This window comes from Rhopilema esculentum, chromosome 15 (genome assembly GCF_057945365.1).
Source record: "Rhopilema esculentum isolate cy_ngs chromosome 15, ASM5794536v1, whole genome shotgun sequence".
Classification (NCBI taxonomy): domain Eukaryota; kingdom Metazoa; phylum Cnidaria; class Scyphozoa; order Rhizostomeae; family Rhizostomatidae; genus Rhopilema; species Rhopilema esculentum.
The window spans coordinates 2561121-2585764 of NC_142829.1; the positions used below are offsets into that span (position 1 = coordinate 2561121).

Sequence of the window (24644 nt, forward strand, 5' to 3'; positions counted from 1 at the left end):
ACCAGGCTAAGGGCTCGTTCAAACAAGCCTGCACAAGACTAATGCAGGAGTGGCAGTGTTGGCGCAGAGCAGTGGTGGCGCCAGAAATCTTCCGACAGAGGGGCTGGAGCTTCCGACAGGGGGGCTAAAATGAGCAGTTTTCGTACGTTCTTTTGTCAAATTTGCTCCGACAATAACCTAAAATTTCCTCCGATGGGGGGGCTAGATGCTTCCGACGGAGGGGCTGTAGCCCCCCTACCCCTCCCCTGGCGCCACCATTGGTGCAGAGGGCAAATATTACGGTATTCATTATGTACTCAGTATTTTCTGCATCGAGTATTATCAAAATCTTCTTTGCAATTGTTTTTAGGCTGCGCATGGCAGGGCCTCCGACGAAAGGGGGCGGATGAGCGAACTTTTTTGCAATACGATAGATCTTTTTCAAAATATTTTGTAACGATTTTTAAATTTTCTCTGCTCCCCCCCCCCCACTTTCCAAACTGCGTCGGAGCCCATGCATGGTTTGGTTTTAGTTAAAGGAGTTCTATGGCTGCTCAGATTTGTTCCATTGTCTTTTTACTTGTTTATCCCAATAAAATGGATTGCATGCTTATTCGCGATAGTTCCATTCGTTCCTCAATATTTTCCTTATTACTTGTTCTGAAAGAGATATCTTTAATCATGTTAGATCCTGCTTAACTTTGTCATACCAACGATGTCTCAAAATACTTCTACACGTTTACATGTACAATGAAACATACTGATGTAACATTGCTCTCAGTAGACCAAAGATTTGATCCCAAGTTCCTTGAGACATTCACAAAGTACCAGACACTCTTCCAGTGCTCACCAATCGCAGTTTCTCTGTCGAACCATAGTTACTGGAAAAGAGACTGGTTTGGAAACACTTGAGATTGCGCAATATCTTATTGTTCTGCAAAATGTTGGTCACATGACCAAAGCGCTACCAAGCGAAATCGGCCTAGATGCTATTTATGTCTAATTCGGTGGTTTTCTTGGGCGTCATGGAGAATTACTTCCACTTCGTAAACACAGAATGGTTAACTGTACGTTCAATGAATGTTTTACAAATCGCGCAAATAAGTCTGGTAATATAGTCCTTTTGTAAACGTGTTTGAAATTAGCTATGTGGCAATGGTTGGTCAACCTAACAAGATAACAATCATCTGTACTCTGTACCTTTTTGTGGCTAACCCTTTAGAAGCAAATCTTCGATCTCATAGAACTAAACCCAATCTCATAGAAGCAAATCTTCAAATTCCTTTACATCCATCTCAGTATATAGTTTTTTTTAAAATGAATCGCTCTCTCTACAGATATTAGCATAAGGTTTTGCATTCTCTATTGACCCGATCAAAAGGACCCGTTTAAAGCTTTTAATGATCTTTTTTTGAAACTGAAACGAATGGTTAAAGGTTTGTGAATAGCACCAGCTTCTTTCTATTCTGTGCAATAATCGAGAAATAAAGTTCAAATTGTTGCCAATATGTTGTTTATCGTGAAAATATATTTGGAAATGAAACAATACATGCTTTATGTGTTTAAACCTTAAACTTTTGCTTGAATTTTTTGCTCAAAAGACTCAGATAAATAAAAGTCAAACTTTTCATAATTATTATTAAGATTTTTCTTGGATTTAACAGCAAAGCAAGCAGAGTTTTTTTACTACCACGCTCTCTAAATTATCTTAAAATTCATATGACAGAATTCCTCGCAGATATGTTCTTGAATTCTTCTAAAACGTTTTAACTTTATCTGAAATAATGTGCACCTTTCGCAGATAACAATGTTCTGAGAATTAAGGTGCAACAGCCCCTCGCCCCCTTGCCTTTGCTATGCTACTGGGTGTAGTACGTTTTTGTGTGACTCCCGAGGTCAGGGGCGGATCCAGAACTAATCCTGACTGCCGCACGAAGAAGGGGGCCAGGGGGCGGTGTCCCTGAAAAACTTTCCCTTGGCACGCCCTCTAGCCCTTCAGAAACGCTCACTTTTAGAAAGCATCCAGGGGAACCGCCCATAATTACATTGATAAATATGGTAATCATTTACACAAGGTTGCCACCATTTCAACCGAAAAACGTGTGCATTTCAAAACGAGTTTACTCAAACGATCCCTTATTGCCGCCTAATTCCCTTAAGATTGATTTTTTATAAAATAGACTCGCTATTATAAAAAGAGAACTGGACAATCGGAAAAAATAAGAAACTTCAGTACCCGATGTAAAAAATTAAGAAAAGTAAAATCTCGAAAAATCCCAGAATACCGAAATTTTATTGAAAATCCATGAACATTACTAGCTCTGGTTAGCATTAAACACAAGTCAGAGAGAAAAATATACTTCCCTCTTCAATTCAAAGTAAAACATTAGAACGGAAGCAAATCTCCTGACAGAAATGTCTTGAGCATCGCGGGCATTTGAAAACCTAGAAACGTTGACCAGTGTTACTGTTTGCAGTATTTTGCTTCAAATGAGTCAACATAGACAAGAAGAAGTGATATAAAATACTTCCTTGTCTGAGTGGGCCTTGCAAAGTTTCACAAATAAACAACCAAGGGCTTGATTAAATAATCTGAGTAAAGGAGATAGCCAACTGAATTCTCTTCACCAGGCCACGCAAATTTTATCATACAATTCCCTCTCCCTCCTCATACAAACCAGATTCACACTGGCACTTTCATTCGATGATTCTTTTCCGTAATAGTTCGCATTCCCGCCAAACAAGTTCATTAGGCCACTGGGTTTCAAAGCTTCCAAAGTAAGTTTCTGAATGCTGTACGGTGTGCGGCGGTCCTCCTAGATTATGCGGCACTCTGAAGCTTTTGTTATTTGCCTGAACAACATTGCTAAAAAGCACGCCTATTTCAACCAAATTATGCATTAAATGTCTGGGCTCGTTGAAAAGTTGGTAAGTCCCTTTACTATACATGTGTTAAAGGAGTGTACAAATCTTCTCACTAACCAGATTATTTGCTATGCAAAAATAGAGGGTTAATTTAAGGATACGGTAAAGTTTTTGACTTGATCAGGGTCCGCCACCAGTCTAGAAGTGGAGGGGCTGAAAAGTATGTGACCAAAAATTTTGAAGCCACGCCCTCCAGAACGCCGGAAAACGCCCATTTTAAAAATACCTTTTCATTTCTAATTAATTCTTATTAAAAGTCTGGTTCAAAGAAGTTATCAATAATTATAAAAAAAGATAAAATTAGCTTGAGAGTAACAAAATACCGAGCTAACCAAGCTAGAAAATACATCATATCATTAAAGAAGATAAAACACATAGAAAATGAACAAAAGGTTCCCAGTCAAGAAGAACTGCTCCTACATAGGAGTAAACTATCCAAAGTTGCGTTAGAGTAAACCTTCGAAAAAAATTGTAGGCTATTATTGCAAAAAAGTAGGGGGGGAGGCTTTAGCCCCTGCTAGCCCAATGGCTGCGCGGTGCCTGGACACGATATTTGGCTTTATCTCTTAGAGCCAAACTATCAACGGAATTTGATTAAAATATACATCATGCGATGCACAAGAATATGTTGATTCCAACCATATCAAAATAATTGGCAAATATTGTAAAATGGTGCTTTCCAGTCAGATTTGTTGCTCAAATAAGTGTACAATTGTCTAAAGCTATTTTGTACCCTTGCGTTTGAGGTAACAATTTCTGACTTATATCAGCAGAAAGCGCAGATCCTAAGCTACCAAAGTTTGTTTCAGATTTTTCCATTTTCTCCTTTTCTTGAAACTATACCTTGTCAAAAGTTTCTAATAAATTTTCCTACAATCCTGCAGTTAAATTTGGCTATAATAGACGGAACTAAGCAAAGGCAAAAAAATATAGACACACTTCGCTTACCCGACATCTGTCCTGGCCGTGTGGAAAATATTTGAGTCAATCGATTGGTTCCTTTGGTACAAGATAGTTTTTTGCCCCTGTAATAGATTTTACTGGTCGCACTTGCAAGGTACACTCGTAAATCACTGTGTAATCCGGGTCAAGTCATTTGAAGCTTACAGATCAATAAACCTATTTGAATAAACAAAGCCGTACATGGGATACCTGGATGTGCAATGCGATGTTGTAACTGAGACGTGGCCACAGCCGCAAATCAACAAAAATCGATGGCTTAACAGGTCAAACGATTTCCAGACCTTAACTAAAAGTTTTGATAAAGAAGTTATGGAAACCTCCGTTTACATGGAATTTTTTATATTTTCAAAACTCCTGCTAGTTTCAGTTTGTTGGCCTTAAAAGTTCGGCTACTAGAATGTGAAGAAATCGAGAAATGGATGTTTTCATCCAGAGAACGCTTAGCGTGACCTTCAGTGTTTTACGCCCGTTTGAAAAGTCGACCGTTTATTGTGCCGAACCCAATGCATAATTCATTTTCCATCCCACAATTCCCTTCTTTGGCGGAGAGCGCATGCCTATCATTGAATTTTGGTGCGAATCAGCCTGGAAACAACAAAGCCAACACGGAGTCTTCATATGCAAAGGTTTGTTGTGTTTGCTCTCTTACCTCCAAGTCAGAGGCGTGGTGGCCCACCGGGACTTGGGAAATTTCCCGGTAGGCCCCTTAAAAGCTTTTATGTGTGCCCCTTGGTTTGTGAGAAAACAATCAGCATCAAAATGATGTGCACCTAAAACTTGATTTCCCCGGCCCATGAGAATTCGCCTCTGCAGTCCAAGTATCGTGTTCCAGACATGATCGAATAAACTCTATTGTTATAACATTGTGCTTGAAAACACATTTTGTAGCAACAAAGAGTTTTTTCGGCGAGGAGTATGAGATGTTGGCGCTGGATTTGTCAAAGGCGTTCGACACGATGGCACGCTCGAAATTGCTGAACGTCATGGCCGGACTGGTGGACGCCGACGAGCTGAGACTGATTCGCAAACACCTGAGGAATACGAGGCTAAAGGTGAAGATCGGGAAAGACTCCACATGGTTCAGCACGAACACAGGAACTCCCCAAGGAGATGCCCTATCACCGACGCTTTTCACCGTATACCTTGAGGCGGCCCTCGCAGAGCTGCGCAGCGCGGTTCCCAAGTTCGAAGAGGTTGTCGAGATGTGTTACAGTGACGACACAAACTTCATCTCGAAAGACCCGCGAATCATTGACGACATCGAAACGAAGGCGGCCCAGGTTCTCGGACGTTTTGACTTGGTGGTCAACGCGCAGAAGACGGAGAGACACAAGGTAGACAAGGAAAGAAATGATCAAATCAAGATCCTCGGCTCCTTCACTGATATCAAGAAAGAGATGAAGAACAGAAAACAAATGGCACAAGCCGCTTTCTCGCATCACCACCACGTGCTGACAAATGAAAAGCTCGGTGCAAGCACAAGAATCCGAGCCTTCAACGTGTACGTGAAGCCGGTCCTACTGTACAATTGCCAAACATGGGACCTCGGTGAGGCAGATCGCGACGCGCTGGACGCCTGCCACAGAAGGCTCCTGCGGAGAGTGCTACGTGTTTTCTACCCAGCAAAGCTGCCTAACGACGAAGTGTATCGTCGCGCGGGTGTGGAGAAAGTGTCGACAGAGGTGGACCGGCGAAGATGGGCTTTCGTCGGGCATACCCTGCGACACGGGGGCCCCGCCCGCGCGGCGATGGAGATGTACGAGGAAACTGCCAAGGGCAAGAAAAGACGAAGGGGGCGGCCCGCGCACAACATCGCGCAGACCGTCTCAAAAGACATGGCGCAGAAAAACTGCACAGCGAAGGACGCCCAGGACCGGGCACTCTGGAGGCAGGCCAAAAAAGAAGAGCCACGAAGATCCAGCCGTAGCAGAAAGGGCCAAAGGCAGAAAGATCCCGACTTCATGTACTAACTCTCTTTTCTTCTCTCTTCTTTTTCGGAAGTTTTATTTTTATTTTTGTAAAAATCACAACTTGTCACCGAACCCAATGAATGAATGAAGAGTTTTTTCTCATAGGACCCAATGTTTTTTCACAGGGGCGTATCTTTTCATCTTGAAATCAAGGATTGTCTCTTTAAAGCTCTTGCCCAACTGGCATGCTTAGCGTTACCTATTTTGTAATTTTATGGAGTACGGTATTAGGCCGGTTTGGAATTATAACCGAAAAGCATGCTGGTTGCGCAAGAGCCTTTAAGTCTAATTTTACTTTTGCTTGCCAGGATGATGAGGTGCCGGGTAGCAGGCTTAACTTGGGGCTAGACGATGACAAGCTCACACCTTGGCATCTACTTAAATTTTAAACATCTTGTTTAAAATTCAAAAGGCAAAGCTCAAACAGTTAATGATAATCTAAAAGAGGTAATCAAGAAATGGCCACATATAGCATCAATATATTATGGCTAGATAAACGCTTAAGATGGAATAAAGTGGAAATTGAAATTTAGATAAAAAAATGAAATCGATAGGTCTATGCCCTTTGTGATTTGGTTCTGCCTTCCTTAAAGATGTATATTTTCTATTAGGTAGCATTTAAAGTTTTAGCTTAAATCTATGGGTAGATGTACGATAAACCTTTTTGCCTAATCTCACACTAAAGAAAGCTTGGTACTGGTAACTAGATTCAGAATACATTTGTTCACAAGATATATGAGTTCACCCAGGCAATGAAGTTAGATACTTTGACGTAAACGCCAAATGAATCTTCCTTGCCACAACCTTCTCCCCAGCTCACAATGCCCATAAGAACGTGCTTCTTTGTTTTGGCATTCCATACTGTCAAAGGTCCTCCAGAGTCTCCTTTGCAAGCACCTCCTTTGCCACCTTCAGCTGAAGATAAAATAACAACTTATATGTGTAAGAAGAAGAACCGCAGGATAGGCTGTCCGCCGGTTTATGTGAATCTTGCAATGAGCATAAATACGAAGTTAAAATTCAGGAACAAAGCAAAACGGCGACGAGAATCCAATGTAATTTAATGTAATTCAAAATAAATTAAATAAAACGAATACTTATTTCTTATTACGGTTCGTTATTGCAAACAACTATACTCTTTATTTCAGGCTGGCTATGCTCAACTTCTTCAAAATTCAGGGGGGTCAGTTGAAGTCCCTAGGGGATAAGTCTTTGCCTCTCGTGACATCCCATAACGTTATCTGTACAAATAGGTTGCCATGGCGATTTCAAGTAGGAAGCAAGGGTCTCTTACAACTTACAATCTTTTTTATAAGAACCAGCAAATGAGAGTTCATGCTGACTGTTATTAAATTTTTCGAAAATCTGAGGCTGGGCTGTTCATAATTTGCTCTTAGATTAATAAAGTGTAAGCAGTATGATTTCTAGCTTTTTTGCTCGGGCACATTTGCACACAAAGTGAATGAGACAACCTTCATTTGCCGATAAGTTTAAACATTCACCGAAAAGCACCTACACATGAATATAAGTCCTCTTTCTTTAGGTAAAACGTTGTTAAAAATTGCATTTTACAGCGCAGCTCATCCTCAGCTTGTTCTTAAGTTGTTCTTAGCTTTAGACAAATTTGAGGATCGTGTTCTTTTAAAATTGTTCTTATATAAAAAGAGTATACCTGCACAAAACATGTTTGCTGTCAACGGATATGCCATCCTTCTGGCACAGAGCTCATAGTCAACCAATGATAACATCACTTCTCGCAGTCTTTTTGATGTCTTGCCTTCTTGTGCTTGGATTTCATCTTCACTTCCCCAGCCCGCAATCATTGCTTCTACTCCTGGTTTCAGTAGCTTAAAGTCACTGTCATCATGAGGCAAGCATATCGGTATGACGTAATCAGTTATTATAACTGGCTTATCGAGTTCGACCAGAACGATGTCTGAATCCAATGTTATATTATCAAATTGGGGATGAGTGTAGAATCTTTTAATGGATCTAATCTGCTCAGTTCCTTCATTCTCGACTCTTGTTTTGCCAAATTTCACATGAGGATCTATCATTGGGGGATCTTGACAAAAAGAGCAACATGTCAAATAGAGTTGTATTACTTGATATTTTGATTACTGAAGGCAGATAATTGTAGAAAATATTGCAAATTTTTTCGCTTACAGAACTGAAAACATGAGCATGCGCTTTATTGTGTGTACGCTGTAGGCATGGAAATATAAATCTTTCTCCTTAAAACTAGATGAAACCATACAGTAGAAGGTGAATCAAACCTTCTCCATATCCTTTTTTATGGCTCCGTTCACAAACAAGTTATTGCAGATCGTTTCAACAAATTCAAATTTAGAACAGAGAAAACAGCACTTGAGCGCAAAGCGCAAAGCTCAAAGCGCAAAGTTGCAGCCATATCAAATCAAAAGTTGTTGATTAGAAGCTCACCAAGAAAACAAATAGCAGCAGTAAGAACCCATTTTCTTGCGATAAGCGACCCGGTACAGAGAACTTTCTTATCTGACCTCCTCCGAAACATTGCTATCCATGGGTGGGTGCCAGGCCTAGAAATGCGTCCTCCAGCAATGCGATGCCTCGTTGTGATCTTGGGAACACCACATTCTGTATGAAATTTCGAAAACAATTGTAAGGTCAAATCAGCCTCAGCTATAAATTTTCTTCAAAGGTTAACATGACATGTTCTTTGCACTAAAGATTTCTTCGAAAATTTATGGCCAATAGAGAAAATTATGTGGTGGTTAACTTAGCTAAATCAAGGAAAACGGTGAAAGGTTTTGATTGAAAACCTATTTCTAACAGTATTTTCAATTTACCTCCAGAATTTGATGTTGTACATAGTAGAGTGATACATAAAAAAATGGAAAGTAAACACGTATTTAAAGCCATTACTCCATTTATAAAGACGATTTTATATTTGATTAATTGTCAAGTATTTTAATTACCCAGTATCTTACGAATCTTTAAGATTTTATCTGTTTACTTTTCTAGAAATGATAATAATTCTATTATGACCCCCTCCCCTCGTCGGAGGCCCTGCTTGTGAAAAAGACCTCCTCAACCTTCAGGACATTACCATTTCTTCATTCTCTAGAAAGGTCTTTTTTGCCTAGTGCAAATCGAACTTTTTAACGTTCCCTAATTATTTCTTCCTTTAAATTTATAAACATTATCCTATAAAACCCAACCTCATGCCAACTTATAACATTCTATTGATGGCGAAAGTTTATAAGTTTTGATAATAATTTTGGAACCTACACTTTTCTTCTACATAATAAGCATTAACCAACTCATGTACGTCATGAGAAAGGATGTCTGTGAACAAAGCATAGGCAGTGTAGCAGAACCATCGTTAAACACCTTCAATTACTGGGTTTAATGATAATCAGCATTCAAGAAGCTGCAAATTTTCACCCAGCACGTAGACGTTGTTGTTACACAATGAAAGTTTTTATGAAGATTTTAATCATCAACCATAAGAATGACCATCTGTCTCATCTTCTCTCTCTACCTGCTTGCAAATAGCTATGACCCAACTACCAGTTCGTCAAAAAATTGGCACCTTCGATAGAGAAATGCTACAGCTGACTCTACAGAACGGCTAAAACCAATTCTAGAGAATTTTGTTTTTGCAATATTCTGTATCTGCAATATTTGTGTTTTTGCAATATCCTGTTTTTGCAATAATCTTGTGAATTCCCTCATCCTACAGATCGTTTTGAGTCGTACTTTCACAGCTATCAACCTGGGTTTTGAGCTCAGTAAACATTTGCTCATCATAGTCATGACAACAGAAAAGCTCCAACGCAGCAACCTCAGAACAAATTAAAAGAGATTTCTGGAATTTGAGGATAAGGATTTCAAAAGACCGTGTAAGGGACATCCGAATTGAAATGCCCCTCGCCGACAGTTGTCTGCTACGTTCTAAACACAGACTGCCGACAGGGAGTCAGTTGAAATCTTTAGGGGATAAGTCTTTGCCACTCGTGACATCCCATAATGTTATCTGTACCTAATTTTAATTGCCGAGGGCCGTTGGGTGATGCCTTTGCGGCCCTATCCTTTTCTCAACCCAACTTTTTGGTACGTTATTGCCCTTGAAAACTTTACTATCAGCTCGAAGAGAACACCCAAATGCAATCATTCCAATATTCCGGTAGTACTCCACTTATCAAAAATTTGCCGACAAGAATTTTGTAGAGGGTGGCAGATTTTCTGCACCCTTGCACCCCCGGTTACGACGGTAACGATGTTTGCATAGGAGTTATAAGAAAGAATATTCAAAAGCAGTACCTGGTGTCTTTTTCTCAAACACTAGTAGCTTGGCACTTGATGTAATTGGCCCAGCTACGTTCGACACCACGCACGTAAACATACCGGAATCTGAAATGCGGGCACTTTGAATAAAGATGCTTTTTCCCAACGCCAAGATTCTAGATTCTTTATCTTTGACTAGGAATGGCTCTCCGTCTTTTAACCATTTGGTCTTCAAATCACCACCTCCACTTGCAACACACTGTAAAAAGACAGATTTTCCAACCGGTACTACTCGGCTCAGCGGCTTTTCTATGAAAACTGGTTTGCCTATTGATCAAGAAAGATTCGATAGAAAATCTAGGAAAGTTGCAAACATATTTTCCAGCAAATTTTTCCACAGCTTGGACTATAGACAAAAAACATGGCGGTTAGGCCCTGGCCAAACGAATAAAACAGCAGCATAAAACCTCATTTAGCACTTTGTGATAAAACATATTCTAATCGTGTTGCTGCCATATTCCATAATGTTTTATAATGTTTTACGAAATTCGATTTTCAACAAACATTTCATAAACATCTCCTTTGTTCTCATGTTTCAACATAGGCGCCGACTTTTATTTTTCCAAGGGGCGGCTCAAAATTTAAATTTAAAAAAAATTAAAAAAAGTTGAAAGGTAGAGAAATTTCCTGTCGCTTTAATAACGCTTAGACTAAATTTTTTACAAGGGATTTATTTGATTCAAATTCTTCTTTAACAATAGATAAATTTCACATTTTTGAGACTTAGAATATACATATAATTTCCTTCAGCTGTTCTGCGCTGAGTTTTCAGCCCAGTGGCGGATTTCAAACGAAGTTCCTAGGGGGTTGAGCCTCCCCAAAGCAATTCCCGGGGGGGGGGGGCTCGAGCCCCTGAGCCCCCACGTAGTCGGCGCCTATGTGTTTCATCAACAGTATGGCGTTCGCTCAAAATTTGGTAAATTCAACGCAGTAACTGTAGAAGCGGTAGCGCTGGACTATCACAGATGCTTTGTCATTTGTTTGATTCATTTTGCCAGGTCACAAAACATTGTCCAACAATGTTGTTTTCGATGAATGTTTTTTACGTTTGGCCACACCTTAACACGTGTCACGAAAAAAATTAAAGTGTAACACCCAAACCGCACTTAATTTTCCACTGCTTTTCAGAGAACGGTTTCCTGATGTTTGGCTTGATGAAAGACAAAGAAAAATACTTCACTGCCAACATTACTTGAAAAACCCTACACTTTGCGTTGCTCTTTTCTATTTTTTATACTGGTTCTGCCCCTCCCCCCAAAACTATGTTGAAAATATAGAAAAATATCAAACAGGCCACAAGAAAAAGCGTGCTCCATAACCTCTTTCTTTCTTCTATAGCAAATCAGCATTGCTCTTAGGGGGAGAGATGGGGATGGCTGAATTTGCCTTTGAAAACTAACGTCAGTGTTCCAAGATTATTGGCAGTGATTGTAGCATTCGTTGATAAATAGACGGCAACATTCATACCGGTGTTTATCTTAAAATAGCCCTGATATCTAGAAATCACGGACGATATCTAGAAATGGAGATCTAAAACAAGGGAAAACTTCTTTCAAACTTTTTGCTTAAGTCAAATTGTGGTACTAAAGGCCAGCGTCAACCTAGACAATCAATTTCATTGATTTATCAAAATATAAGTAAAAATAAATTCCTACTCAAAATGCAGGTTGGTTGTCTTCCACTCCATTTTCCTCCAGACTGGCACCTTCTGACTTGATTACCCACTAACTTATAGCCAGGGTTACAAGTGTAAACAACAGCATCTCCCACTAGTGATCCAGTCACAACGCGATTTCCACCAACGGGTTTTGGAGGATCTGGACATCTCGATCCTACAAAAGACAAAAATGACGTCAATGCGTTCAGATGACATGATAAACGTTCGATTCCAAAGAATTATCCTTTGCCGAGCTTTCGGGCTTTCTAAAACTCTTCGATTCCCTAGACTTAAGTAGCTAGATATAAGTTCGTGTATTTATACTTTGTTACTAAATTTTGTCAGCAGTCATCAGGATCATTTTGCAAGTTTTGAGAAATTTCGTCATGAGTAATGAAACTCTTTGACAAGTAAAAAAATGTCAAAGGCACTTAAATGAAAAGGGCTTTTGGCCCTCTTGCCCCTCCTATCAGAGGGAAAGAAGGGTGGTTCTTCTTCCCACACCCCACACTCATGCGCACCTGGTCACATCACATTATACAAAGTTTTGGTTTGTCGTGATTGGGCCTTAGAAAGCTGATGCAAAAGTTGATATGCTTGCAACCGTTTCTGAGTTTTTATGCTCAGTACTTGGATGTTTAGCTGTGTGTTGAAAAACCTTTTCACAGGGGCGTCTTTAGCAGGGTTCGGTTGAAAAATATACTAAAATTTGTTCTTAATGGAAGTAAAACTACAATAGGAATAATCACTGTTTGCAGGTCCTCTCAAATTTCGCGTAAATTTGAATAACTGCCTCGGTGAACGATGTTTGAATTTAAAATGCAGACATCAAAATAATTCAAACTTTCAGACCTTGCGCACTGTCCTTTGTTATTGCAAGCAAGAGAGTAATAGCCAACAAAAGTTTCCTAACCATCTTAAATTTAGGTGGATTCCCCTAACCATCCACCATGATCAAATGACTAGATATTTGCGAATTACAATCAAACATATCACATTACAATCAAAAGCTTCCTGATATCAAAGCAACTTCCGGAACCCTTTTTCTTCCTGAAGGGGTAGTACATTTGTGTAAGGCTCCCAACAGGGGCAAAGCCAAAAGCTCAGTGAGGTCCCTGGCTCCTTAGAGTCTATACAAACGCATGACCATTAGGGCAGAAGGAATTCCTCATGGCTATGGCTGTAGGTAGAGGGAGTTTCTGATGTACAGTGTCCAGAAAAATTGTCAATCTTCCTCCGACCAAGCGTATCTTACTATAAAACCTTCTTTCTTTTTAACATGTTTAAATGGGCGTGGTCTTGAGGTTGGGGGTGCTTAACTAGTTTTAGCCCTTTTTCTTGCAACTCTGTTTCCAAAAGAATTTTTAAAAATTGTAGCTTGTTTTCAATCATAGATATTTTGGGGACAGATAGAAAGTTATATCCTTTTGTTAATTAATAGTAAATGTGTCATAATTCAAATATATATATTATAAAAAGGTTGCGCCTAAAATTTACAGTGCAAAGCAGTTCTGTAGCACATTTAATATAAAAGCACAGGAAGTTTATAAATTTTGATAAATTTTTTTAAAATTTGTCCGACTACATTTTGAAAGCCAAAAGACAATAGGATTTTTCATTTTCCAATATGATTCTTCCTCCGGCCAGTGGACGTGGGACTGTGATGTTTTCCTGACTCTGTGGATGTAATTACAACCCCTTGTTATTATACAAATAAAAGTTTCTACCCGCAGAATAAAGGTTGCGACCCTGAAGATTTTGGTGTACACAAGCTACTGGGTGAGAGAAAATCAATACAGTATACTCAGGTAAAGTGGGAATCCCACGGAACCGGATAAATTGGTCCGTCCCCGTGAAAAAGTGTCCCAATTTGAGGCAGAGAGTAAGCAAGTTGTTAAGAAAAAGGCAAAACAGAAGCGGGAAAAGAAAATCAGTAGATGATGGTAGATAATAAGAAGGGTAAGAAGAGGGAGGAAGAATAAGAGGAAGAATAAGAGGAAGTAGAAGAGGAAGTGGAAGAAGAAGAAGAAGAGGAACTAGAAGAGGAACTAGAAGAGGAAGTAGAAGAGGAAGAAGAAGAGGAAGTAGAAGAGGAAGTAGAAGAGGAAGAAGAAGAGGAAGAATAAGTGGAAGAAGAAGAGGAAGAAGAAGATGAAGAATAAGTGGAAGAATAAGAGGAAGGATTAGAAAAAGAATACGACAGACAGTGATGGAGCCAAACAACAGGAAGGGTTTTTGGATAAAATTAAAAAAAAAGTAAAGCTGATACAAAACGATAGTAAAATCACCGTTTGTAAACATTACATCTTGTGTTTCATAAAAGATCCCTCACCGTTTTTGAATTTCTCTACTGGTTCCAGAATCATGGATAGTTGTTAAGCAAATGCAGATAATGGTTAAACGTAAAAATCTAATCTACGTGCAAATGCTAGCTTTTTGCAAAAAATTCAAACTCCTGATAAAATAAATTGTACAAGCAAAAAATCTGCCACAAGCGCGATTTAGCGCCTTTAGTTACCCCGCAAAAACCTTTTAGTTCCGCAGAAACAGAGCTTCATAACATATAGATTGCTTTTAGGCATTTCGGAAATAGCAAGGGGAGATTCGAAAGAGATTTATTCTTGTCTGCCAAAGAGTTTCCTTGCTAGGAAAAAATAAAGTTAAGACTGACAAGAATGAAAACTAGAACAAAATTTGTTGTTCTCTTCTATTATTTTCGGCTATCTGCCTTTCCGTGCGCTTTCATCTCAGACACTCGTTTTGGCTAGTTTTGATTAAGCACAATGAGTTAGCATTCGTTTCTTGAAGTGGAGGTGGTGGGCAAGGACTGCGGACCATATTACAGATTGCGGGGGCTAAACATGGTAAAAACCAAGAACAGGGCGATTTTTTGCATGATTTTAAGTAGATCTTGGAAAATATTTTGGGTGGGGCTGAAGTCCCTGTTGTCCCCCTTACTTTCGCTGTCCCTGGTGGTGGGTGCTTATTGGGGGGGGGGAGGGCGTTATTTCATGTAGCTGAATCCATATACAAAGCAATGGTGTTACCTAAATTACTGAATTGCTCTACACTTATGTTAAAGATCTCTGACACAATTGGCAAGAAATTCAAAAACCTTCAAAAAGAGCCCTGAAAATAGAGATGTTCTTGCTGGAGGCAAGCAAACTCTCTTCCTAATTGCTTAGAGATGTGACGTGGTCAGAAGACCAGCTCAGAAAGATAGATTTAACAAATTTTCATTAATTTTTATAAGTTGCAGTTACTGCTGGCTTCACATCAACACAACACATAAAGATTTTGAAGAGTACAATTTTCTCCATTAACAAGGGTATATTTGCCTCATTCACATTCTTTGCGGAGAGAAGTGGAGTGCAATCTTGCATGCCTAGAGTTTGAAAATAAGACCTTGAAGGGAGAAATAGCACTGAAAGTTGTCTAGCTGAATAGAAACTAAGAGGGAGAAAGTTGCTTAATTGCTGGAGACATTTTACAAATTTTCTGCTTCTTTGTTTCAACAAACTATCCCCCTATTCCAAGCAAAAGACCTCAATTTAAACTTCGCCTGCATTTGACATTGTTGGAGCTCGCCATCCCAATTCCACAGGCCTTGCTACGGGCTTGCCGAAGAGTTACTCAACCTAATGCCAAAGGAAAGCATATTGATATTTCCTAGGATTTTCCTTTGATCAAATTCGATGTTCTCACAATGCAAGATATATTTTTTCGTGTTGCTAAAATTTTATACTTTCATTTTTTTGCCGCAAACCATGGATAAATTATAAAAAAAGTTCCAGCCAAGAATAATATTTATCAACATTTTTATCTCCAATTTTTTATCTTATTTAATTTTTTCTGCTTAGGAAATAACATGCATCATATTAATTTTGTATATTCAACAGGAGGCAATTTTATGACATCGAATGGGTACTGTAACTTTGCTGATTTGAAAACAATTTACTTAAAAGTATGAAACTATTATAAGAAAATTTCTAAGATATCATGCATACGATTTAGGTATTAAAGTTACAAAGAGCCGTATTTATGTTCTCTATTACTCTAAGATACACCTTTGTACAAAGGAATTTTGGCCAGAACATAGAAATGACGGTTATTTTACTGACGGGAAAATTAGTGCAGGAGTGTGGTGCTATCAAAATATTATGCCATTTCCTGGTCACACCCTGTTTTCTAAACTGATTATTATTTTCTATAATTTTTTATCTAAGAGCGGTCAGAAGACAAGTTAAAAATATGTTCGTGGGGCTGAAAATCATTTCTATGGTGAAAATCATGAAATAACAGCCTCCCAAAGATTACAAACTACTACCACTACGAGGCTACTTAAAAATTTTCTACGTTACCGAGAATCTGGAGCTGTTGAAACATACCATGGAAATCAATGTAAAAATGATACAATTCTGATTATTGAGCTGGCTCGAAAAAGTGCCAGAAGAATGGCTGATAAAAATATTGATGATGAAGCTGAGACGAACGCAACTGGAAATATTGAAAATGGACAGTGCAGCCAGGAAATTGAACAAGACTTGGCATCACTTACAGTAGATGCAAGTGTTCACAGGATTGAGAAAGACAATACTGGTTCGAATTCAGATAAAACTTCTAGTGAAAATAAAGTACCGGTTAAAGTTCACCCTTTGACTGAGAGACAGCACAGCTTGTTCAAAGAGCTCTCTAAGACAAAGGGTTGGAAAGAAAGTTTTGAAAAACTTGAACCATTGCCATTGAATTCGCCAAAGAAAGACGGCCATATCCGCTTTGTATGCATCTCAGACACACATAACGGGCACGGAAAGCTCAATTTACCCGATGGAGATATACTTCTGCATGCTGGGGATTTTACACGGCGTGGAAAGCTCAAGGAGGTTGAGAGTTTCTGTGAGTTTTTAAAGGAAATCAAAAGTAGATATAAACATATAGTTGTGATTGCTGGTAACCACGAACTGACATTTGATGACAAGAAAGACTTGTTTTTTGGCTTATTCAAAACAAATGCAGATTGCAATAGAGGAGCAGATTTGAAAGAAATGCTTCAAAATCATTGCATTTACCTGGAGGATGAAGGCATTGAGCTGATGGGCTTTAGGATATATGGCAGTCCTTGGTAGAATTTCTTTGTACTGCTCATTAAAATTGAAATTCTGAATGTTCTATCACGAGCTAGTAAGTTGCTGAATATCAAGCAGAGAATCACAGCATCTTTCTAGGCCACAACATGAACAATTACATCTCACTGACAAATGTGAGGGCCATAACCCATTTTCTTCTCTTTATAGCTGCCCCTTGCATAGTAGGTTTCCAATAGCAGTAGCATTAGGGGCCTGGGGGACATGCCCCCTACTTTTCAGAAGGAAACATTTTGTGTTGCATCTAAATTTGATGAGAAAATGTTGGAGTGGGAAATATTTTGGAGACTCAAGTATTTCTGGTGGCATGGCTCTATGATTTCAAAACTGCCTTATTTTAACCAACTGTTTGACATGGGTGATAGCAATTGGTAAAATTAGTGTTCTTTGTTTATAAAAGGGTGTTTTCTAACAGTACAAAGGGCATAGCCTAGGTTTCTGAATTTTGTTTCCACCAAAGCCTAGTGGCTCGTGCTACTAGTGAAAGTTTCATTAAAATCAAAGGGTGCACACAAGATATGCAAGTGTGTAGAAATCACTATTATTGCAGTCAATTTGTCTTATTGGGCATTTAAACTACCAGATATGCAATAAAAGCTGCCTTACTGCCTCTGGTTGCACTTTAAACTTTCCAAAATTCAATCTTGGCAATGCCAGTGTCATATGCTGCTCTCAGTCTTAGATTGATAACAGCCATTTCTCTGAGATGGGATTAAAGGGAGGATTGAAATAAACAGGGAGGTCATTGCCAAGTCAAAAATTTAATGAACAAGTGGTTTTATGAACAGGGGTGTACCTTTTATAAAGCAAAATGTTAAGGTCTTGCTTGTATGGACATTTCCAGCTTCAAGCATTTTATATTTGTGCAAAAGCTTCAAACTATTGTTGCTGTCTCATGCTGGGCAATGTGTTAAAGCGATCAATTAACATAGTTGAAAACTTCTTTTAATATAATTTGTAAATTCACAAATGATCGAGCAAATGATTAAATGCAAATTCACAAAATCAAGGCATACTACAAATTGCACTTCTAGAGCAGTTCAGGTTTGTTTCAAGTCATGTGAGGGCAGTTGTAACCCTATTTAAGTAAATCCCCGAGTGAAGTTTTAGTTCAGAAGAAGTTTAAGTGAAAAAATTCAACCATGAGGACAACTTCCAGAATTGATCTATTGTCATATTCATCCCATTGCACAACCAATATTCCATTTTTAATGACACCAGCTTCAAAAATCTTTTTATAGGCAACCATATCATAGAGGGTGGGCATTCAACCTGCCCAGAGGTGAGGCTCTGTTGGAAAAGTGGAACAAAATTCCAGAAGGAACAGACATTCTCATGACACATGGGCCACCACTAGGTAGGGTTGAAAGTCCATCACTTCTTAATGTTTTAAATCCTGCTCCTCAATTATTTTATAATATCTGTTAGGATAGTTTTTAGCTTAAGATTAGATTAGGATAGTATCAGATTAAGAAGAAATTATTCTGTTTTTTGATTAACCCTTTTTGAAGTGATAAAATTTCATTTACACTTGCATGTGTTGCTTTTTACTTAGGCCATGGTGATTTGACATTCTTTGATCAGCATGTTGGGTGTGTTGAATTGTTATCAACTGTCCAAGAGAGGGTGAAACCAAAATTTCATGTATTTGGACACATTCATGAAGGTAAAAAAATTGAGCTACATTTTTCTTTAAATCCTTGAATTGCCTCCTCTCATATTAACTTTGAAGTTGGCCTTGTTTATGTAAATTCCTTCCCCAGAGCTAGCCCCAAACTTGACATGGAAAGTTTACATTTTGATAAGACCCCATGATGGCTAAATTGAGTTACTGTGCACTATCAACCCAAACTGAAAAATAGAATAAAGAAGGGTAGTAAACTGGAAAATGAACTGAACTTTAAAATAAGCTTTAAGCATTTTGGCAAATTTTTTTGGCCCTCCTTGTTTTAAGGTCCTTAGAATTTGTTCTATTCAATAAACTTGCATGCGCTTATTCATGTATTTACTGTATGTTGCTAATAATACACCATTTTTTGTACTCCATTATCATAATTATCATCAGCATCATCTTCATTATCATCATCAGCTACATCTTTGAGTTATTAAATTTGCTTCTTGAATTTTTTCCTTTAATCTCCAGGAAATGGAATGACAACTGACGGATCAACTACCTACATAAATGCAGCCATTTGCAACTTCAGGTACCAGCCTGTTCAGAAACCAATTATCTTTGACTTGCCAGTTCAAGTTTGCAGTCCACAAGAATGCTCCAGCACTGTAAGCTAAGCTTTTTTAAATTGTGTCTAGCCAACTGTGGATATTCAAAATTTTGCCCGCGTAGCGGGCTTTATAGGAGGTCTAGTTGTGTCTACCAATTCAAATTTTTTGTGAGAAAATGTATGCTAAAAAGGTATATTTTGAAGATTTCTATTACGTTACTTAAAAAGTGATCTAGTGTGAGGACGTGTGCTTCAATTAGCTAGTTTGTCAATAATAACTTACTTTTTTCTAGTATCTTATGTGTAATGCATTTTTCACACGACTGTATTTTGATAAAAGAATGCTCACTAATTTGCCTTCGTGCCATTTGATAGATCGCTTTCTTAAAGAAGAATGCAATTTTCAAGAATTTCAATTCATTACAGTAATCAACATTGAAAATGATTATTTATTCAAATCAGTTTTGTAGTACAGTTAAGCCCCGATAAGTCGTACACCGGATATATCGGACTTTTGCTAAGCCGCAAAGACTGAGATACAACTTTTTGATTGAAGGGGGGGGGGGCAGCCCTGATGAATAAGTGAACAACAGCCATATTTTGCAAAATAAAAGTATTTTACTAGAAATACTTATGTTTTTTGGGGAGGTCAAGGCCCCCCAGTATCTCGGTCCTTGCTAAGCTGGACTTTCACTAAGCCAGACTTTCACTAAGCCGGACCTGTTCAAAAGTCGTACTCTGAATAAGTCGGACATCAGCTAATTCAGACCATTTCTCTAATGAAGGTCTGACTTATTTATCAGTGATGTGGCAGATATTTGCAGATACCCTCAACTTGTATGATATCAGGAACCTCGCAGCACTTTTCTCTAGTTTTCCAACAAAGCAGTTCACGTAAACGTTACCATGTACCTAATTGTATCCAGCGCTTAATTAAGGGGGATCCAGATATCAAAGAGTGAGCCTAGGCCCCTAGAGCTGGGTGTCAGTTTCTTTCATATGTAGTTGATCATAAATCACAAATTTGTTCTCCACTTCAAATTCTTTTTGGCTTTGGGACGGACGGAGATTTTGCTGGCGGAGTTCGGGCGGCAAAATCGGTAAAAAGGCTTCGAATCGATCGGGATGATGTTAATTGACCTGGGTAAAGTAAAATGGAGATTTAAAGCTTACTAAAGCTCATAAATGGAATACATAGTCATGTTACATCACCGGCATGAATAAACCAATATGCTTTTTCAACAACTACCGCTTTGGCTGGCAAGCCAATGAATAATTTTAGGTAATATTTCCATAAAATGTGTCGTGATTATCTAATTGTAGTTAGAAAAATATTTTCAAATATTTGATTATTTATTTTTAGGAGGTAGAATTTGTATAATTGTTATTAACAAGAGGAATAAGAAATTTCTTTGTTTCTTTTTACTACAACCTACCCTGCTGAGAAGGATTTTGTCAATGAACTGGAAAAACAGAGATTTGAAGCAAGTTCTTCATATTGTTACCAAATGTGTTAGCTAATTTAAAGAAAACTGGAGGGCACCTACGGTCCAAAATTACGGCCTAAATTAAACGGTCAGTTATCGCAAAAATTCCTTATCTTACGTTACCTGACGGAACGTTTCTCTATCATCACTTTCCTGAAACATGGCAGAGAGCAAAATGTTTAAAGAAAAATATTAATCGAACTGAAGATGTGGTCATGTCCGCGCAACTACTGCACGGGTTATCTTGGTAGCTAATATGTATAGGAAAATGCGACGGCTAGGTAAAAAAACTAACCTCGGAGTGTTGATATTTTAAGACTAAAAGCTCGATTTGAGAAATGACAATTAGTTGACCCTCTTTCAGACCCCGCTTACTTGGAGTTTATAGTTGCCACAGGTTTTCATAAGCTTTTCATTTAGTACATTTTCAGATGAGTGGAAACTAACACGAGCGACCTTGTTTGCAGTTCGCCTGTAGAACCACGCGAAACTAATCCTTTCCGTACAAGCATTTTTTCCAGTTGATTCAAACTAACTTAAATCACTTACATAAGCTGCATCAACTTTAATGTTTCCCCGCGCGTCTCTTTCCCCAGCACGCTAGATTTAATAACTTTTCGTAATTTTCGCGGTCTTCTACAACGTCACAGTTACCACGTGACATTCTGTGCTTTTTTAAACTCGCTTACTTGTTTCATCAATCCAGATTTTACTTGCTTCGTACAAGATTGGTGAGTCAATTTTCAATGATTTTTTTAATTTGTAGTTTTTCCTTCTTGCATAAATTCAGTTAGCTTCCTTTTCCCGTTTTTTATATTGTTTTCATTTTATTCAATTCATGTTGCAGAATTTTTCTTTAATTTTATCCACATCTAGGTATCTTTTTATTCTCAATCTTTTTATTTCAGATTGTCGTAAATGCGAAGATTGTATGTCACAGTTGCATGTCTAATGTATGCCTTGCCTGAGTTTAGCAGCTATCTGTTTCTCTTATAATAGCACTTTATCAATTTTGTTTTTTGCAATGTACAATTTTGCTTTACGTTAATGTCTGATATGGTTCATTAGCGAAAATACAATACAATATCTTATAGATATATACTGTAAACCTGTAATTTCAGTTCTGACACATTTCACTGTTCACATATTCTCTTCGACTAACATCAGCCAAAGATAACAATAAAGTATTTTTCCCCATTGAATCAGAAAATGAATTCTACAAGAAGTCAAATTACGCGACTGATATCTTTTATTCGGGGGATGTTGGATAGGATAAGAAGAAGGCAATAAGAAGAGTGGATGTCACTGCCAATCGCGTGGCATTTGCGAGGTTACGAACGGCAAGGTTTCGCATCATTGTCTTGCAAAGAATTATCGATCGATATTTCGACGAAATCTACTTAACAGTAACGGAGAATGAAGAGATGTAAAGACTGTTTAAATTTGCTATTTTCTCCTGACTTTTATTTTCTCTTAATTCATTCAACTTGTTTTTTTCAAGTTCTTTCTTTTAACATTCAACAATAACAATGTGTGACAGATACAAATATTATCCTTATATATTTAAACAAACCCCACGAGTTTATGACCACTAAAAAATTACTGTGGGAAATTTCGAATCGTTTGCTTCAGTATAAATAGAAGGGCTATGAAAGTATCTCGAAAACTTTTTGAACAATTTACCTCGTGTCAACGACAGCTTTTGTAAGTATATTGTTCGATTATTTAAACATGTGATACAGAACAAACGACAGGGGGGTTCGAGGTAAATCCGTAAACAGGTCTAAAGGGCAGGCGTGTCAGATGCCCCAAAATAATTTCCAAAAGTCTTAAACCAGCTTCACGGGCACCCTATTACCCCTGATAAAGATTTCGCCCCCATAAAAATCATTTGAAAAAGAAGCTTGCTCTAATAAAAACTTTTGTAGACATTTCAATATTAAAAAAAGATAGCGAAAATTTTACTATTTAGTTGAACAGAAGACTAGCCTCAGTTACGCCCGATAGGCGGGCGCGCAATAGCCCCTGTATGTGGACAAAATCTTGCTTCTATCGAAACAGGAGCAATTGCGTGTACATGAATGTTTTTGCTATTTTTTATTATTATTGCACTAATCAATTAAGTTTTTAATCACTGAATATTAATGTAGTGATGACTTCCCACTTTTTGTTTTAGAGAAGAAATAAATGTTCCTTTAGCGGAAAGAGAAGAAACAAACGGGTATGCAATAGCCCCTATATTTACACGGGGTCGTCTGAGAAGAAAAATCAAAGCACAAAATAAAATATTTTAGTCGAGGATGAAAATATTATCTCAAGTAGGAAAGTTATAGCAAAGACTATGAACAACTACTTTATTAATATAACCAAAACATTACACATTCCAGAAATTAAAAGCAAACAGTCAGATATATCTATTAGAAATATGACAGATGATACTAACTTACTAGATGAAAGTTTCTAACATCACCCAAGTATAATTTAAATTGAGAAAAAATTCAGAGGATATAGCGACATTTAACTTCAGGAATGTTTCAGTAAATGAAATAAGGCCTCAAATTAAATCCTTAGATGTCAGTAAATCTACTGGACCAGATCAAATGCAAGCAAAAATACTCAAACTAGCAATATCAGAAATTGAGCAGCAACTTACAGAAATCCTAAAAGTCTGAACTAAAAGAAGCAGATCCCATGCCTATATTTAAAAAAGATTCACCTACCAGCAAGAAAACTATAGACCAATCAGTATCTTGCCTGCTACTTCCAAAACATTTGAGAGAATTATTTTCAATCAACTATACACTTTTATTTGTCATCTGCTATCCTCGTTTCTTTGTGGCTTTCCTCAAGGTCATGGAACACAACACCCTCTTATAAGATATATTGAAGATCTAAAATAATGCCTGGGTTGTAAGAAAATCGTGGGTACTGTCCACATGGTTCTCTCCAAAATATTTGATTTTTTCTCACATGAACACTTATTAGCAAAATTGGAAGCTCATAGACTTAGTAGAGATGCATTATTGTTAATCCAAGAAATAAAAACGGGTGTTCCCCAAGGTTCTGTCCTTGGTCCCCTTTTTTCAATATTTTCATTAATAACATATTCATAGAACTAGTTCAAAGCAAACTATGCAGCTTTGCTGATAATAATACCATATGGATTAAAGGTACTGATAAAGAGGACATATCAGCTAAACTAGAACATGAAAACAATGTTATAAACCAATGGTTTATAGACAATGCTATGCAGCTGAATGGAGACAAATGCAAACCTATAATGATTTAAGCAAAACCAAACAATCTTGAAAGATGTAGCATTTATTTAAACAGGCAAATAGTTAAAAAGAAAGACAAAGAGAAATTGCAAGGCGTAACAATAGACAACCAATTAAAATTTGATGACCCTATCAAAAGAATGTGTAAAAAAGCAGGAAACGAAGATACAAGAAAACTTTTGATGAAAATATTGGTTTTCACATTCCAGTGCAGTCGGAACGAAATTTATATTGGGTGGGGAGGGGGGGGGGGCTGCCCATTGTATTTCTTCTCATTTAGTACACTGTTATAAAGGAAATATACTACAGTCTGAAAATTATTGGGGGGCTCCCCCCCAGCCCTCCCGGTTCCGACGGGCCTGTCATCAATTACTGTTCCTTGGTATGGATGTATTGTTCTAGGAAAAACAATAAACTTATTAACATTCATGAAAGAGCATGAAATATCGACTTAACTTCTTGAACACTTTGGGAAACGCTTTTCCGACCTAAGGCTCATTCTCTTTGGCTTCCTTACTATTTGTTGACATGCAGGGTTAGAGTAAGGGTTAGGGTTAGGGTTAGGGTTAGGGTTGGGGTTAGGGTTAGGGTTGGGGTTAGGGTTAGGGTTAGGGTTGGGGTTAGGGTTCTGGTCAACATCCAAAGGCATTCTGCTGGAAGACCGAACTTAATAACATACAGGGGAATTTC

At 38.1% G+C, this 24644-nt stretch overlaps 3 protein-coding genes across 4 annotated transcripts; 2 read left to right on the forward strand and 1 right to left on the reverse strand.

Moving 5' to 3' along the window:
• The first annotated feature begins 4823 nt into the window (after window positions 1-4823).
• Window positions 4824-5837, forward strand: LOC148958430 (uncharacterized). Its single transcript, XM_089112836.1, has one exon. It carries the CDS (start codon window positions 4824-4826, stop codon window positions 5835-5837), a length of 1014 nt encoding a protein of 337 aa, XP_088968962.1.
• Window positions 5838-5956: 119 nt separating this feature from the next.
• Window positions 5957-12805, reverse strand: LOC135685404 (coagulation factor IX). 2 transcript variants are annotated; one of them, XM_089112667.1, is made up of 6 exons: window positions 12676-12805; window positions 11822-11998; window positions 10143-10433; window positions 8280-8453; window positions 7510-7902; window positions 6097-6752 (listed from the first exon to the last, which is right to left on the reverse strand). In XM_089112667.1, the coding sequence occupies exons 1-6, from the start codon at window positions 12737-12739 to the stop codon at window positions 6562-6564; spliced, it is 1290 nt and encodes a 429-aa protein (XP_088968793.1). In that variant the 5' UTR covers window positions 12740-12805; the 3' UTR covers window positions 6097-6561. The 2 variants fall into 2 exon arrangements, with proteins under 2 accessions (XP_065057411.2, XP_088968793.1); XM_065201339.2 differs by lacking the exon at window positions 10143-10433 and having other exon boundaries at window positions 5957-6752.
• Window positions 12806-16131: 3326 nt separating this feature from the next.
• On the forward strand, window positions 16132-23754 carry LOC135685401 (metallophosphoesterase MPPED2). The gene is made up of 4 exons (XM_065201334.2): window positions 16132-16945; window positions 18209-18324; window positions 18523-18633; window positions 19111-23754. Exons 1-4 carry the CDS (start codon window positions 16278-16280, stop codon window positions 19254-19256), a joined length of 1041 nt encoding a protein of 346 aa, XP_065057406.2. The 5' UTR covers window positions 16132-16277; the 3' UTR covers window positions 19257-23754.
• Window positions 23755-24644: the final 890 nt, after the last annotated feature.

Excerpts from the sequence above, each read along its gene's own strand:
- LOC148958430 (XM_089112836.1), top strand. The coding sequence starts at position 4,824 with ATGGCACGCTCGAAATTGCTGAACGTCATGGCCGGACTGGTGGACGCC.
- LOC135685404 (XM_089112667.1), bottom strand. The coding sequence starts at position 12,739 with ATGGTTAGGAAACTTTTGTTGGCTATTACTCTCTTGCTTGCAATAACA. Across the intron at positions 7,903-8,279 it reads TGCTGCTATTTGTTTTCTTG|ATCCCCCAATGATAGATCCT; the intron begins GTGAGCTTCTAA and ends CTTTTTGTCAAG. Across the intron at positions 6,753-7,509 it reads AGCAAACATGTTTTGTGCAG|CTGAAGGTGGCAAAGGAGGT; the intron begins GTATACTCTTTT and ends TTTTATCTTCAG.
- LOC135685401 (XM_065201334.2), top strand. The coding sequence starts at position 16,278 with ATGGCTGATAAAAATATTGATGATGAAGCTGAGACGAACGCAACTGGA. Across the intron at positions 16,946-18,208 it reads AGGATATATGGCAGTCCTTG|GCAACCATATCATAGAGGGT; the intron begins GTAGAATTTCTT and ends ATCTTTTTATAG. Across the intron at positions 18,325-18,522 it reads GACACATGGGCCACCACTAG|GCCATGGTGATTTGACATTC; the intron begins GTAGGGTTGAAA and ends CTTTTTACTTAG.